Below are 14,781 nucleotides of genomic sequence, written 5' to 3'. Positions count from 1 at the left end.
CGTATTTTTGTAACGGAATCGCTTACTGCAGTGGAAGGAGGCTCAGGTCTGGAAGGGGAGGGATTTTTACACGACAGAATAGAAGTGCCCGCGTACACACAAATAGCTACCCAAGTGCACACCACACCACACGTGCGAAGAACAAGGATGATTAGTACCATAGGCTCCTTATGTCTCTGATATTAGGCAAACTCCTATTCATTCCTCACCCATTTCTGCCAACAAAACTGAACTTCCTGGGTCTGCTCTTTGCCTAGAGTGCAGAAGACTGGAATCACGGGGCCTGGCCACAGAAAGGCAAACCTTCACAATGAATGAAAGGGGTTTTGAGCAGAGAGGGGGGCAGGACCCCCTCTCCTTTGCAGTGACAAATGGCCAGACCTCTTTCCACATCTGCAAGTTATTCAAAGGTTCTGATTTGAAAAGGTGTGAAAGTGAGGGCATTCCAAAGGTAATCAGCCCCGTATTCTTGTGCAACACAAAAGACTTGTGCGGATGCACCTGTTACCCACTTCTGTTTTCTACCAGAACGCGTCCTTGATCAAAAAAGACACAGGGAAACTCCTGAGGCTTTAGAAACTGATACCATGAGCTGGAAGGTAATCTTCAGAGAAAAGCTGTAATTCACCCTGTCTTAGGTGCTCCCTTGCCGTCCTCGTCACAATGTTGTCACGGTGGGAAACTTCTAAATGCTTGATGCAGTGGGGGAAAGCCTGTACGCCCGGTAGAATGAAACAAAACGAGACAGAACCAGACAGAACGAAATGCTGGCAGCCGTGCAGAGGAACCTTCACGCTGCAGGTAGGAATGCAAAATGGCGCAGCCTTCTCGGGAGATGGAGTTAAACATACACTGACCATACGACCCATCCGTTCCACGCCTAGGTGTTTACCCGAGGCAAATGAAAACATGGGCTTACAAAATCTCGTAGGAGAACATTTACAGTAGCTTTCTTCGTAATCACTCAAAATTGGAAACGGCCCAAATGGCCTCCAACGGGTGAATGGATAAACCAACTGGTCTGTTGATATTCATACCACAGATCACCACTCAGCGCGAAAACGGAGCCACTGGGGCGCCTGGGTGGTTCAGTCAGTTGAGCGACGGACTCTTGATTCTGGCTCACGTCACGATCTCATGGTTCATGGGTTCGAGCCCCGTGTCAGGCTCTGTGCTGACAGCATGGAGCCTGCTTGGGATTTTCTCTCTCTCTCCCTCCCTCCCTCTCTCTCTCTCTCTCTGCCCCTCCCCCCTGCTCTCTCTAAACAAACATCTTAAAAAAGGAGCTACTGAGGGATACCTGGGTGGCTCGGTCGATCGAGCGTCCTGAGCATCCAACTTCAGCTCAGGTCACAATCTCACGGTTTGTGGGTTCAAGCCCCGCATCGGGCTCTGTGCTGACGGCTCGGAGCCTGGAGCCTGCTTCGGATTCTGTGCCACCCTCTCTCTCTACCCTTCCCCTGCTCAAACTCTGTCTGTATGTCTCTCTCAAGATAAATAAGCATTAAAAGAAATCTTTTTAAAAAGGAGCTACTGACAAATATAACATAGATACAATTTAAATATATTATGCTAACTGAAAAAAGCCAGAACCAAAAGGTTACATACTATAGGATTCCATGAACATGACATTCCGCAAAAGGCAAAATTCTAGGGTCAGAGAACAGTTCGGTGGTTGCCAGGGACTGAGGGTGGGTGGGGGGGTTCACTATGACAGAATGTTTTGGGGCAATTTTCTATAGCTTGATTGTGAAAGTGGTTACACAATCCCGGGCCTTTGTCAAAACTCATAGAACTGTATACCAAAAAGAGTGAATTTATTATATTCCATTTTTAAAACGTTTTTCTAATGTTTATTTTTGAGACAGAGAGAGAGAGAGAGAGCATGAACAGGGGAGGGTCAGAGAAAGAGGGAGACACAGAATCCGAAACAGGCTCCAGGCTCTGAGCTGTCAGCACAGAGCCTGACGCGGGGCTCGAACTCACGGACCGCAAGATCGTGACCTGAGCCGAAGTCGGACGCTTAACCGACTGAGCCACCCAGACACCCCTATACTTCAATTTTTAAAAGGCAGCAAAGCCCCCATGATTCTGCTAGATTTACTTTGATTTGAACGGACTCTTGTTTAATTTAAATTTAAATAGCAGGCACACCCACGCACATACCTGTGCACATTCGGTCACGCGTTCTGCGTACACGTACATGTGAATACTCCCTCTCACGGATGTGTGCCTGACACACGCACACACCTATCCACACACATGCAGGCCAGACCCACACACACAGCCGCCCCGCCCCCTCTCACTTACCTGATCAAAAAGTGGACGCAGACGATGCTCTCAGACTGGGGACCCCGGCCCCCTGACACCACTGTGGCCTGAGTCTGGGTCCACAGATAGCCACCACTCCGGGCCAGGAAGCGATACTGCCCCGTTACCGCCTGGCCCTTGCTCAGCACTGGGGAAGGGGGACGGGGAGGGGTCAGGGCCCCAGAAGGGGCAAACGGGGAGAGGAGGCTCTGGGGGCAGGGGGTTGGGGATGCGGGAGCCGGGGCAGAGAAGGTTCCTTGGGGCGTGGGGAGCAGGGAGCTGGTGTCTGGGTGGGGAGCGGGGCTCCCTGGAGCGTGGGGAGCTGGGGGGTCGGTCGCAGACTGCCGGGGAGTCTCACGTACAGGTGTGAATGCTCTGGCCAACGGCGTCCGAGTCCAGAGCGTGGATGTACTCGTAGGCGGAGCAGCCGATCAGGTCATCGGGGCTGTAGCCGGCCACCTCCGCGATCCTGGGGTGGGTGCAGTGGGGCCTGGTCAGTTGGACTGGCTGAGGTGGATGGTGGGTGGAGGGTGGGGCTGGGGGACACGGGGGACCAGCCAGCAAGACAGAGAGAGACAGGGTCGTAATGCAGAGAAAGGGAGAGTAAGAAATGGAAAAAGAGGCGTGCTGGGCTGAATGACGGCCCCGGGAGAGATCCACCTCCCCATCCCCGGACCCTGTGACTATGAGGCCTCACGTGGCAAAGGGGACCGTGCTGGGCACAGGGGATGATTAAGTGAAGGATCTTGAGATGTCGCGCTTCACCTGGATGATCCGGGTGTGCCCAGTGTGGCGACAGGGGCCCTCACAGAGGAATACTCTGTCCAGGGCAGGTGTTGATGGAGGCGGGGGGGGGGGGGGGGGGGGGCGGGCCGTGTGTTCTGAAGTTGGAGAAAGGGGCCCCAAACCAAGGAATGGAGGAAGATTCCGGAAGTTTTTAAGGCAAGGAGCCTCCAGAAGGAATGCAGCCCTCGACTTTAGCTCCATAAGACTCGTTTCAGGCTTCTGGACCTCCAGAACTCTGAGGTCGTGACTGTGTGTCGTTTTGAGCCACTTGGTTTTGTGGTGACCGCTACGGCAGCAGGAAATCAGTACGAGGTGGGGGTGGGGCAGGGAATGGGAAGAGTAAAGAGAGGGAGAGAGCGAAGGAGCAGGGAAGAGAAAGGAAGAAAGGAAATCACAGTAAGAGAGGAAAAACCCAATAGAAAGTAATAATGCTGCTGCTGATTAAACATAGACACGTCTAGGGGCACCTGGGTGGCTCAGTCAGTTGGACATCTGACTTCGGCTCAGGTCATGATCTCACAGTCCGTGAGTTCGAGCCCCACGTCGGGCTCTGGGCTGACAGCTCAGAGCCTGGAGCCTGCTTTGGATCCTGTGTCCCCGTCTCTCTCTGCCCCTCCCCCGCTCACACTCTGTCTCTCTCTGTCTCTGAAAAATAAATAAACCTTAAAAAAAATTTTTTTTTAAAATCCAGAAATAAACCTCAAAAACATTTTTTTAATCCAAAAATAAATAAACCTTAAAAAAATTTAAAAAAAAATAAATCCAAAAATAAACATTAACAAAAATTTTTTTTCAGTAAAACCAAAATACGCTTCTCTAGAACTCTCTCCCAGGCAACACACTGGGTGCTCGGAACAGGTGCTCTAAGGAGACTCTGGTCACTTTCCGGGACAGATGAGAGCGCGGCACAGAGATGCGATAGCCTCCGGCCAAGAGTACACAGCCAGGCTTTAAACCCAAGCCGTCTGAGCCCAGACTTGCCATTCCCGAGCACAACTCCAGGGTGAGGGAAGGAGGGAAGATGCCGAAACAGGAAGGAGAGGGAGGAACAAAGACTCAGAGACAGACCAGGAGAAAACCCAAGGCCAAAAGACCCACAGAGGATTCACAGACAGCCACACAGAGACAGAGATGGATGGCATCAGAGACAGACGGAAGTGGACCAGAGGGAGAACAGTGGGGGCAGGGCAGGGGGCGGTGGATGGGCCGGAGCTAGGCATGAAGGAAGAGGAGGAGCTGGGCCAGGGGAGGGGGTGGGGGGGCCGCGGGGCTCCTGCCCACCTCTCATCACAGTAGGTGAACTTCATGTCCAGGCTGTGGCGGCTGAGGAAGGCCCCCCGGCCCAGGGGGGGCTCCAGGCTGCCCGGGTGGGGGATGGCTTCACAGATGAGCACCAGGCATTGCAGGGGCGGCTCCAAGTTGGGGCTCCCTTCGGGGGAGGTCTGCACAGGGGGCTTGTAGGCCCTCATGTGTCCAGAGCAGTACAGCACCTAGTTGGGATGGGGGGAGGGGGGCAGGCAAAGGTGGTGATGCACATGGGCCTGGGGTTCCCATGGGCCTAGGAGATATGTCTCTAGGTGCCCCACCGGGAGCCGAGAACAAACCCCTGACCTAAGGAGGTTCTGATCCAGATTCTGAGACTCAGGGAGCTCTGAAGACCCCAGATTCCAGCCCCGTGGAGACTCCAGGCACCGAAGGCTGAGGACCCCCAGCCCCAGGCCCACAGGCTCAGAAAGGACACAAGGACTCCCAGCCTTCCGGCTCCACGGACACCCAGCCTTCTAGATTCAGCCTGAGGGTGCCCCACAGGATCCCCGCACTTGCAACATGCTGGGAGAATTTTCGGGCTCAGGCCCAGCCCCAGCAGGCCCCCAGGCCCCTCACCCTCCTCCAGGCCAGGCCCTGCCCACCTTCCAGGTGGCCGCCTTGAGGTTGAGGGTGCGCCCGCGGCTGGTGAGGGTACTCTTCATGCGCAAAGAGAAACACCGCTCGGTGGGGGCCTCTGGCTTCTTTTTGGACAGACCTGGGGAAGGGCCACGGGGAAGGGGGTGAGCAGGTTGCTGGGCGGCTCTGGACAGACTTGACTAAAGTCTCCCCGGCCTCATTCCCACAGTTGAGACCTGGAACCAGGGAGGGCCCCAGGGCTAGGGAGTGCTCCTTGCCGACACCCCAGGGCCGGGCCGGGTCCCCTCTTCCCATTTTTCGGAGTCTGGAGAAACGGGATATGCAGGGGGAAAGCCTCAGCTTCTATAACCAGGGGACAGAGGCCTCCAGGGAACTCACTCGGCCGGGGGGTCAGGGCGTCCTGGAGCTCCTGTTGGTCACAGGGGTGGATGAAATCAAAGATGCTGTGTCCGATGAGCTCCAGCTGCCAGGGAAGGAAGCAGGAGGTGTCTGGGAGGAGGCGCACTTTCACCAGGGCCTCTGACCCAACTCCTCTTTCCTGTCCTCACTGCCCTTCCCCTCCGATTCTCCCCCCCACCCAATTTGTGAGCCTGGATTACTTTCCCAGGCTTTTCTCTCACTCACTCACTCACTCACTCACTCACTCACTCACTCACTCACTCAGCAACTACTTCTTGAGGACCTGCTGTTTGCCAAGCCCTCTTCTAGATGGTAAGCAAAGCTGTGGCCACGCAGGCAAAATCCCTGCCTCTCGGAGCTTACTGGCTAGTAGGGGAGATGGCCGATGAGCAAACACATCAAACGCCACAGTTATAAAGCAAGAGAGGAAGTGATACGAAGAACATCAAGGTTAGGCAGTGAAATGGTGGGCTGCTATCTTAGAGGCAGTAGTCAGGGCCCGTGATAGTGAAACAAATCGCTGAGCCAAGCCAGCGAGGTGGTCGTGTGGCTCTCTGGAGTGTTCTGGAAAGAGGGAACCGCGAGTGCAAAGGCCCTGAGGTGAGACCCCATTCAAAGCCCACCTGTTTGGCAAGCCAAGGACTCAGCGTGTTGTTTCAGTTCAGGCAATGAGCCTGGCGCTGGCCGGAGGGGCATCAGATGGAGGCAGATCCACACAGCTCTCAATCCAGTGGTGGTGTGGACCAGGGGAAGAGAGCTCTCTCTCCTCTAACAGCCCCTTTGTAGCTGGATTCAAATCCTGGCCCTGCCACTTCCTAGCTTCGGGGCCTTGGGACATTCACCTCTCTGAACCCCCAAGCTCGGGCTGAAATGGTACCAAGAGTGGGATAACAAAGCAGGAGATAGGCTCCAAGTATGGAGTCCGTTTATGTGAAACAGGAAAAAGAAGGGTAACCCTCCCGTGGGGCAAGCTGTATGGATGAGCTGAAATCAGTTCCCCACCCGTATCTCCTGCCTCCCCATCCCCAGACCCCTGCTCAGGCTCCTCTTCTCTTACCCGGGGCCCCGCACCGCTCCCTGTGGGCCCTCAGCCCGTAATCCCAGCCTCCACCTCTACCTCTGGGCACACCTAGAGAGAGCTTTCCAAAACGTAAGTCCTGTTCTCACCTCTCCCACAGCCTCTCCCCTGCTGAAAATCCTTCTATGGCTCCCCAGTGCCCTGGCAGTAAACCTGCTTTGGTCCTAAATTACCTAGCTCTGTTGACCTCAGGATTTTTTTTTTTTACCTCTCACCCCTCCCCTTGCACTCTGCACTTAGCCAGGAGAAGCATCTCGATTTCCTCCAAATGCTCTGTTTTATCTCACCTCTGGGCCTTTGCATATTCTGTTCCCTCGGCCATGCACATTCCCAGCCTTCGCTGTTCCCGTCCATTCGCCCTACCTTCTGACTGGCTAAGTCCTTGGGGTTTCAGCTCAGGTGTCTTCTTTTCCAGGAGGCCCTCGATTCCCCCTGAGGCTGGGTCAGGTAACCCCCCCCCCACCCCTTCCCCTGGCTCACACAGCCCCCTAGGGTGCCCCATCCCAGCCCTGATCATTCTGAGTCCTCCTGTCTGGTGACACGTCTGCCTCCCCTCTGTATGGTGAACCCCGTCAGGGCAGGGCTAGGGCAGTCTCAGTCACCTCTGGATCCCGGCATCGCCTGCCCAGGGCCAGGCACAAGGCAGGCAGCGCCTCTCACCTGACTGAGGCCCAGGTGTTTGCTGACATTCTCCGACAGGTAAGCCATGTCTCCGTCGGCAGTGAGCACCATGACGAAGCCCTCCAGGGCCTTCAGGTAGCAGGCATCCAGAGCTTCTCCCCCTGCTCCCACCTGGTTCCACTCCCCTGGTGTCAGGGCCAGGGTGGGTGGGGTGTGTCTAGTCAGCCATGGACCCACCCTGGCCAGCCTCCCTCTGCCTTCCCTCACTCAGAAGAGCTTCTAGGTACCCCCAGGTGAGCAAGAAACATATGCCGGTGGCTTGGAGTCCCCAAGGAAGACGGCAGGGCCGCCAAGGATTGCAATCCTAAGGGGGCAGGGCTTGCCGGGGACACAGAATTCTAAGGCGGTGGGGGGTCTCCCATGGGAATAGAATTCTAAGGGGGGTAGGCTTCCGAGGAGGGCAGAATTCTAAAAAGATGGGATTCCCAGGAGATCAACATTGAAGGGGCTGGGAGCTCAAGGGTGTCAGAATTCTAAGGGGGCCGGAGACTCCCGGGGTGGGGGGGGGGGAGGGGGGTTCGGAATACTTGGGGCAGGACCTTCTAGATGGACAGAATTCTAAAGAAGCAAGGGCTTCCAGGTGACAGAATTCTAAGGGGGCAGTGCTTCCCAGAGAAATAAAATTCTTTGGGGGCAGTGAAGTCTTGTGGGCTCCACATTCCTCATAAAGTCCTGAGGATTCCAAAGTGTGTGTGTGTGTGTGTGTGTGTGTGTGTGTGTGTGTGTGTGTGTGTGTGTCAAAGCCTCCTGCAGGGTAGAATTCCAACTGGGTGGGAATTCAAGAGGATGGCTAAGGGGAGGGGTGATGGACCTAGGGAGCTGGGGAGGGTACTCTCTCAAGCAGGCATTAGAAATCGGGCAGCTAAGCCTCCCCGGGGGATTCGTTGCCAGAAGGTCTCCCAAATCCTAAGGGCTGAAGCACCACCCCAGGGAGTTAGCCGGCCTCCTATTCTTCAAGGAGGGCCACCTAGAAGGAGGTGGGGCTTTCCCAAGGGGCGGGGCCTCACGTGAGAGACTACGGAGAGGGCGGGGCCCCGCCGGGGAAGCACCTCCCAGGGGGTGGGGCCCCGCCGGGGAGACGTGGGGGCGGGGCCTCGCCGAGGTGGGACCCCCCCCCCGGGGGGCGTGGCTCACCTGCGGCGCAGAGGCGGTGCATGCGCAGGTAGCTGATGGTGAGGCGCATGATGGAAGCCTTGTCCAGGTGGGCGCTGACCCCGCGCGCGAAGGGCAGCGTGTGCGCTAGCTGGTACAGCACCTCGGTCTCCTGGCTGCGCCGGCTGCGGGCCGCATCCCGGGACTTCTCCTTGCGCAGCTCGGTGCTCGACCTGCGGGCATCGGCAGCGGTCACTGGCGGCGCCCCCGGAAGGGAAAGAGTTGGATGGGACATGCGCGCGGGGCGCTGCCACACGGGGCTCGGGCTCACAGAGGGCAGGGCCGCGACCGTGCAGGTCCCGCTGTGTGGCCCGGGCGAGTTCCCGGAGCTCTCTAGGTCCGCGAGGGTTATACTCCGGGGCAGCTCCCCGGCCGCGGGTTTTATCTGTCCCCGCGCCGGCGCTTGCTGCCCCCAGCGCCTTGCTTCTCTCCGAGGCGTGCCTAAGGGCCGCTGTCCCCTCCCTGACTTATCTGCTGTCAATTCCCCGGGCCCGGGACGCCTGGGGGACAGGGTGGCCTCCTGCTGCGAGAGGGCCGGCGGAGCTGGCCCCCAGCCAGGGAAGGGAGGAGGCATGATGTCAGCAGCCTCCAGGCCCCCTACCCTACAGCCTCCCGGAACCCTCTCTCCTGCCCTTTCCCCTCCTCAGCTGAGCTGAATCCTAAGAATCTTAGAACACAGATCTCAAAGTCCAACCACCCACCACCAGGGGCCCTGCCGATGTGACACAGCAAACCAACCCCAGTGTTCTATGAAGCCAACGGCTAACCACTCACCCCTGCCCTTTAATCCATTTCAAATGCCTGACTTCTGCACGTGGGGTTGGGGGTAGACGGATGAGTACTGTGTTGTCACAAATATCTGCCACTTATCCCGCATGTACTGTCAGTCCCCAGGCCAAGGAGGTAAAAGACCTGAACCCACTTAGACCTCAGACAACCCCAGCAAGAAGGCAATAACATTATCCCCATTGAACAGACGAGGAAACCAAGGCACAGAGAGGCACAGCGCTTGCCCCTAACGAGTGAAGCCAGGTTTGAACAATGGTGGGCCTGAACTCTTCACGTTTCTCTGTTCTGTGGCTCTGGGTTTATCTCCAGGTTAGTGCTTCTCTCTGCTACCGCCACTGTCTTAAGTGTCCAAATCCAAACTGCATGGTTTTTTGAAAAAAGAAAAATTATAGAGTATATTACATATAGTATATATAATCTTCTCCCTCTCTGAATACACACACAAACACACACGTGTATATATGTGTGTGTATATATATATCTCAAACTCGCAAACTGTGAGATCATGACCTGAGTCGAAGTCAGACATGTAACTGACTGAGCCACCCAGGTGCCCCTATATATATATGTAATTTTTTTTAAGTAGGCTTTAGGCCCAGCACGGAGCCCAGTGCAGGGCTTGAACTCACGACCCTGAGATCAAGACCTGAGCTGAGATCAGGAGTCAGATGCTTAACCGACTGAGCCATCCAGGCGCCCCTAATCTTCTCTGTACTTATCATATTGAGAGAGCCATTAATAAGCAGCTATAATTTGCTAAACATGCATGTGTCTTGCACTGTCCTAAGTACTCTGCCTATGTGTACTCATTCAATTCCAGGAGGCACTTTAAACCTCCATGTCGCAGAGTGGAAACTGGGGCTCTGACAGGGAAAGTCCTTTGCCCCAAAAGTCACAAAGCCAGTAACTGGGAGAGCCGGGATTTGAACTTAGGCAGTGAGGTTCCAATGCCTTCATTCTCTGATCCCTTCCTGGTGACCCAGCCCAGGGAAGCAGAACTAACTCTAGGAAGGGAGGTTGTCCCTTCCAAAAACCAGAGGCCACTCCTGGGGATGGCATCAACCTCGCCCCCCAAGCAGACCTGAAGCCCCACCCACAGGCACGGATGGGGAGAGGAAAGGGGACTGTCCTGTCAGGCTGCTGGGGGAAAAAAACTGCAGCCAGTAGGAAGCACAGAAGGGGGCAGGCTGGGTGGAGGGGTGGAGGGAGCCAGCAATCACCCCCCCCATTCCCTCCCTCCTGGCTGGTGGGAGGCAGGGGCCTCCAGTCCTGCTCTGCCCAGAGGACATTCCGTCCTGTCCCGTTCTGTTCCAGCCCTGTTTGTCTTCCTGCCCAGAGGGTGGGGGTGGGCGGGCCTCCCTGAGCTGGGGGCCCAGATGGAGGGAAGAGGGAGTAGGAACAGGAATGGGGGTGGGGCTGGCCCCCCACCTCCCGGGCAGCTGGGCTCTGTAATCCTGTCTGTGGCAGACTTCGATAGAAGGAGCCAGCTGGTGGCTGCGGCAGGACCCTCCTTCTAGCTCCCAGCCTGTTCTCTGGATGTTCTTCTGACGGGAAGTGTGGGCCTCTCACTGGCTTCAGAGCTGCCTAGGTCTCCGGGCCTGGGTCTCCGGCCTTTCGTTAAATGGGGTAGGGACTTGTTCAGCCTTTCATTAAACAGAGTAGGGACTCGTTCCTCAGGTTTGGGACTCCCACTATGTCCTAGCTGTGTAACTTTGGACAAGTCGCAGGGCTTCCCCCGAGCATCACAATACAACCTCACAGGGTTGTTTTAAAGATGAAATGAATTACCATACGGCAAGGACTCAGAAGGGGGCCTGGCGATTGGGGAGTGCCAGGAGAGACTTAAACTTTCTGTTATCCCCTCTTGGTCCACATCAGGAACGGAAGGCTGAGGAGCCTCTTGCGCACCAGGGAGGCCTGTGGTGTGGTGTGTGTGTGTGTGTGTGTGTGTGTGTGTAATTACACACGTGACTTTCACACACCTAGGGGGTATCCTGCCCCAAAGATGGGTTCCCTCACTGCTCCTCATCCTGAGGGGGTGCAGTGGAGGGGAGGGATGATCCCCATCTTCCAGGATATGTGACTGAGGCTCAGAGAGGCAGTCACTGACACAAGGCCACGCACCCAGGAAGCAGATGAGCTGGGATTCGAACCTGACTCGGGCCTGTGCTCTTAGATGCCATGGCTTGGGGGGCATGTCCACCCCAGGGGCCCCTGCCCTGACCCTCCTTGGCCCCGTGGCCTCAGTCCCTTCCCCGTGTCCCACCTCTGCTGCCTCCGGATTTCCCCAGCTGGCCAGTCTCCCCAGCTGGCCCCATGCCCAGCCCTGGTCCAGCCCCCTGGCACTCTGCCCGGCTTGGGACGTGCAGCTGGAACCCGGCCACCCTTCCTCTGTGTTCCAGCAGAGAACAGGGGGTGGGGCCAGGGCCTGGAGGCCCCAGGGTGAGGCCTGGGAATGGGGGCTGGGGCCCAGTTCCCCCCCACACACACACAACCAAGAGAGGGAGAAGCCCACCTCTGAAGAACTTGCCACCCAAGAACACAGGCATGAGAAAGTAGGGAGACCCTGTGCACACTAAGGGCTGCCCTTGGCCCTCTCTCTTCTGACACTGAGTTGGGTATTGGGGGTCTTGCAAAAAGTGTAGCGGATCTAGGGGGGCTTTGGTTGTATCTGGGCAGGGACCCTTCTTTTTTTTAAAAATTTTTTTTTCAACGTTTATTTATTTTGGGGACAGAGAGAGACAGAGCATGAACGGGGGAGGGACAGAGAGAGAGGGAGACACAGAATCGGAAACAGGCTCCAGGCTCTGAGCCATCAGCCCAGAGCCTGACGCGGGGCTCGAACTCACGGACCGCGAGATCGTGACCTGGCTGAAGTCGGACGCTTAACCGACTGAGCCACCCAGGCGCCCCTGGGCAGGGACCCTTCTTGACATTGTGAGGCCAGAGGCAGGGTTTGGGTTTGAGAAGGGACTCGGGGTGGGGGCCAGTCAGGAGGAGTCTCTCTGCCTCTCCCGAGGATGTGGTAATCCAGTGGGGTGCCTGTACCCAAGTTTCCTATCTTCTCAAGGAACCCTCTGATCTGGGGCGTGGTGGGGGGAGGGCACCCGGGCCCTTATACCCATCAGGAACTTCCCAAGAACATCCCTTCCCAGGGTGGGATGGCAGTAAGCCTGAGCTGGAGGAAGGGAAGGGGGTGACGAGGTATGGGGGCCCACTCACCATCACCTAGGCCCCCTTTGGCCCAAGTGCCATCCTAGGGGTGCAGGAGGGGACGGAGCATGGCTGGGATCCGGGTGCGAGTTATGAGAGGGTGGTGCACAGCACTGGGATGACACCACAGGAAAGGGTTGGCCTTGGTGGGGAAGGGGAGCGCCCCAGCTCAGCCAAGGGGGCCCCCACCCAGCCAGGAGGGGGCGCTGGGAGGGGCTGGGCTGAGGCTGGCCCAGAAGGGGTGGGATGGAGTTCCCTGGCAGGCCCCGAGCCAGAGACTGGAATAGAACTGAGGGGGGAACGGCTTGGGGTGGGGGGTGGTAAAAAACATGGGGGTGTGGACAGATCCAATCAGACCTGTGAAGCCAGGGAGGAGGGAAGGGGGTGAGGCTTCCTGGATGCTTCAGATTGGACAAGGGAAACCGAGGGCCTGCAAGATTTTCCAGGGTCCCATGAAAACATGGCCAGATAGACCCCCCCGGGCAGCAGACCCAGAGCACCCAGCGGATCTGCACCTGCTGGGAGGGGGTCACGGAAACCTACGCTCCGGCCAGGAGGACCCAGCTGAACACTCCCTGCTTGCACAGAATCAGACACAGCACCCTCTGGGGTGGAGTGGGGGGGGATTCCCTAAATAAGGCTGTGCCATGGTCACAGGCACTGAGTAGGGGTGGAGGAGGGAGAGAAGGGGCTAGGCTTTGGGAAGTGGGTCGAGCTGTTTCCTTGTTATGAAAAGGAGTGCCTCTACCTTTACCAAAAGGTCCCCGGGAAGGTTCCCAGATAGCTTCTGAAAGGAGACCCACCTCTGCTTATTTCTAGGGGACCCAAGGTTCGCAAGACTGGCGGGGGGAGGGGGGGAAGCATCCAATTATAGGAGATGTCTCTTCTTTTGAACTCAGAATCTGACTTCCCATTCCAAGGGGCTGTCTATATCTGTAATAGCTGTATACACCCCAAGATCCCAGGGATCCGGTTGCAAAGAACCACCTCAATTCTGGGAATTCGGAGGCCGGTAATGTCAACATGTGGAGGGAGAATGCCTTACGTAGAAGCCCGGGAACTGCTCGAACACCAGCACCCCCAGTTCCGTGGGGGACCCCAACCAGGTGGGAAAGCGAACTCGGGGCAGCAAGAAAGTGGGGATCACGGCCCTGAAGTCACTCCAGGCTAGAGGGGCGGGGCAGCCGGGGACTTGGAGAAATCCCCCTCGCCTGCACTCGGGTAGGGTGTAGGGTGCGGCGGGGATGTGCCTCCAACCGCGCGTCCCGGGGCGTCCTTGGCCGGCACCCGCACATCCCCCGCCCGGCTCAGGGGTCCCTAGAAGGAAAGCCCCCCGACTTCCATCATCCCCGCCCCGAACCCCCGTACCTTGCGCGCTGCAGCCCCAGCGCCATGGCTCGCCGTCGCCGCTCCGGAGCCCTTCGAGGCCCCTCGCCCCCTCCCCTGGCCCTGCGAGCCCCCTCCCCAGCTCCGCCCCCCGCCGCACCGTTGGCGGCGGCGTGCCCGGCCCGCGGCTCTGGTTGGACGATGGGTCTGTCACTTCCGAGAAAGAGGCGGGACCAGAGGCGAGGACCTAGAACTCCGGAGGGGGGGGGGGGTATACCGCGGCACACACCGCCCCCCAGCCACACCCCTCGCCGCGGACTTCCTCGCCAGTGTCGCCCGCAGGGTCCCCGGGCCGCGCCTCCCGGCCCAGCCTCTCTCGCCAAGTTCCCACACCAACCCTCTCCCGAATCCACCCAATTCACTCCGACTCTTACACCGCACCCCCCAACTCTCACCCCCGGCCCGGCCCTCCATTTCCCACCCCCGGTGGGGCCCCTCAGACCACCGTCCCACCCACTCCCAAGTCGCCCAGCTCTGCCCTTATCCACTGGCGAGAACCCCCGCCTCTCGCCACCCCCCACTGCCAACCGCACCCCAGCTCTCCAATCCCTCCCCCAATGGACCCCACCATTCCCTCTCGTCCGCAGCCCCCTGTGCCCCAATCCCTGCAGCCAGTATCTCCACCTCACCCCCACTCCTCCAGTCTGGCACCCTCTGCACCCTCAGCCCCACCTTCTTGCCTCCCTAACTCCTTTTTCAAGTTCCCACTGCTGAATGATCAAGTTTATGCCAAGTAAATATGTACAACTCAATCACACCAACTTTTTAAAAGAGCAGAGAAATGCGATCTACTAGCGAAGTAAGACGGGAAGGGTACAAAGTCACCAAGGAGTGGCTAAAGCATTAGGATCGGACTGGGAACAGACTGTGTGTGTGTGTGTGTGTGTGTGTGTGTGCGCGCGCGCGCGCGCGCATGTGTGTCTGTGTGTTGGAGGGGAGCGGTTTACTAATCCACGGCCGACCAGTATTCCAGATGCAGCTTTGGACAGGGAAAAGGATACTATGGCCCAAGTTTATAGGGTTTGCCCCTTCCCAGCATCTCACTCAGTTTACAAGCGGGGAACCACTTCTCTCCCTTCTTA

The 14,781-nt window shown here is 57.4% G+C and overlaps 1 protein-coding gene across 8 annotated transcripts in view; it reads right to left on the bottom strand.

Moving 5' to 3' along the window:
- The window catches only part of HIF3A (hypoxia inducible factor 3 subunit alpha), a 30,801-nt gene extending 17,047 nt beyond the window's left edge, over positions 1-13,754 (bottom strand). Inside the window, exons 1-8 of one of the 8 annotated variants that reach the window (XM_086690168.1) lie at positions 13,682-13,754; positions 8,294-8,484; positions 7,139-7,284; positions 5,380-5,464; positions 5,007-5,119; positions 4,378-4,586; positions 2,673-2,779; positions 2,311-2,458 (exon numbers count right to left, since the gene is read on the bottom strand). In XM_086690168.1, the coding sequence (XP_086546294.1) occupies positions 2,311-2,458; positions 2,673-2,779; positions 4,378-4,586; positions 5,007-5,119; positions 5,380-5,464; positions 7,139-7,284; positions 8,294-8,484; positions 13,682-13,707 (1,025 nt within the window). In that variant the 5' untranslated portion in view covers positions 13,708-13,754. Of the gene's footprint in view, positions 1-2,310; positions 2,459-2,672; positions 2,780-4,377; positions 4,587-5,006; positions 5,120-5,379; positions 5,465-7,138; positions 7,285-8,293; positions 10,104-12,322; positions 12,540-13,681 lie in introns of those variants that run through there. The other 7 variants (XM_086690171.1, XR_015244965.1, XM_086690172.1 and 4 more) reach the window with 7 other exon arrangements.
- Between the last annotated feature and the right edge of the window lie 1,027 nt (positions 13,755-14,781).

This window comes from Puma concolor, chromosome E2 (assembly GCF_028749965.1).
Source record: "Puma concolor isolate L17-30 chromosome E2, mPumCon1.1.hap2, whole genome shotgun sequence".
Taxonomy (NCBI): Eukaryota; Metazoa; Chordata; class Mammalia; order Carnivora; family Felidae; genus Puma; species Puma concolor.
Note: the sequence above shows the minus strand (reverse complement) of the source record. Positions and strands in the feature narration are given on the sequence as shown.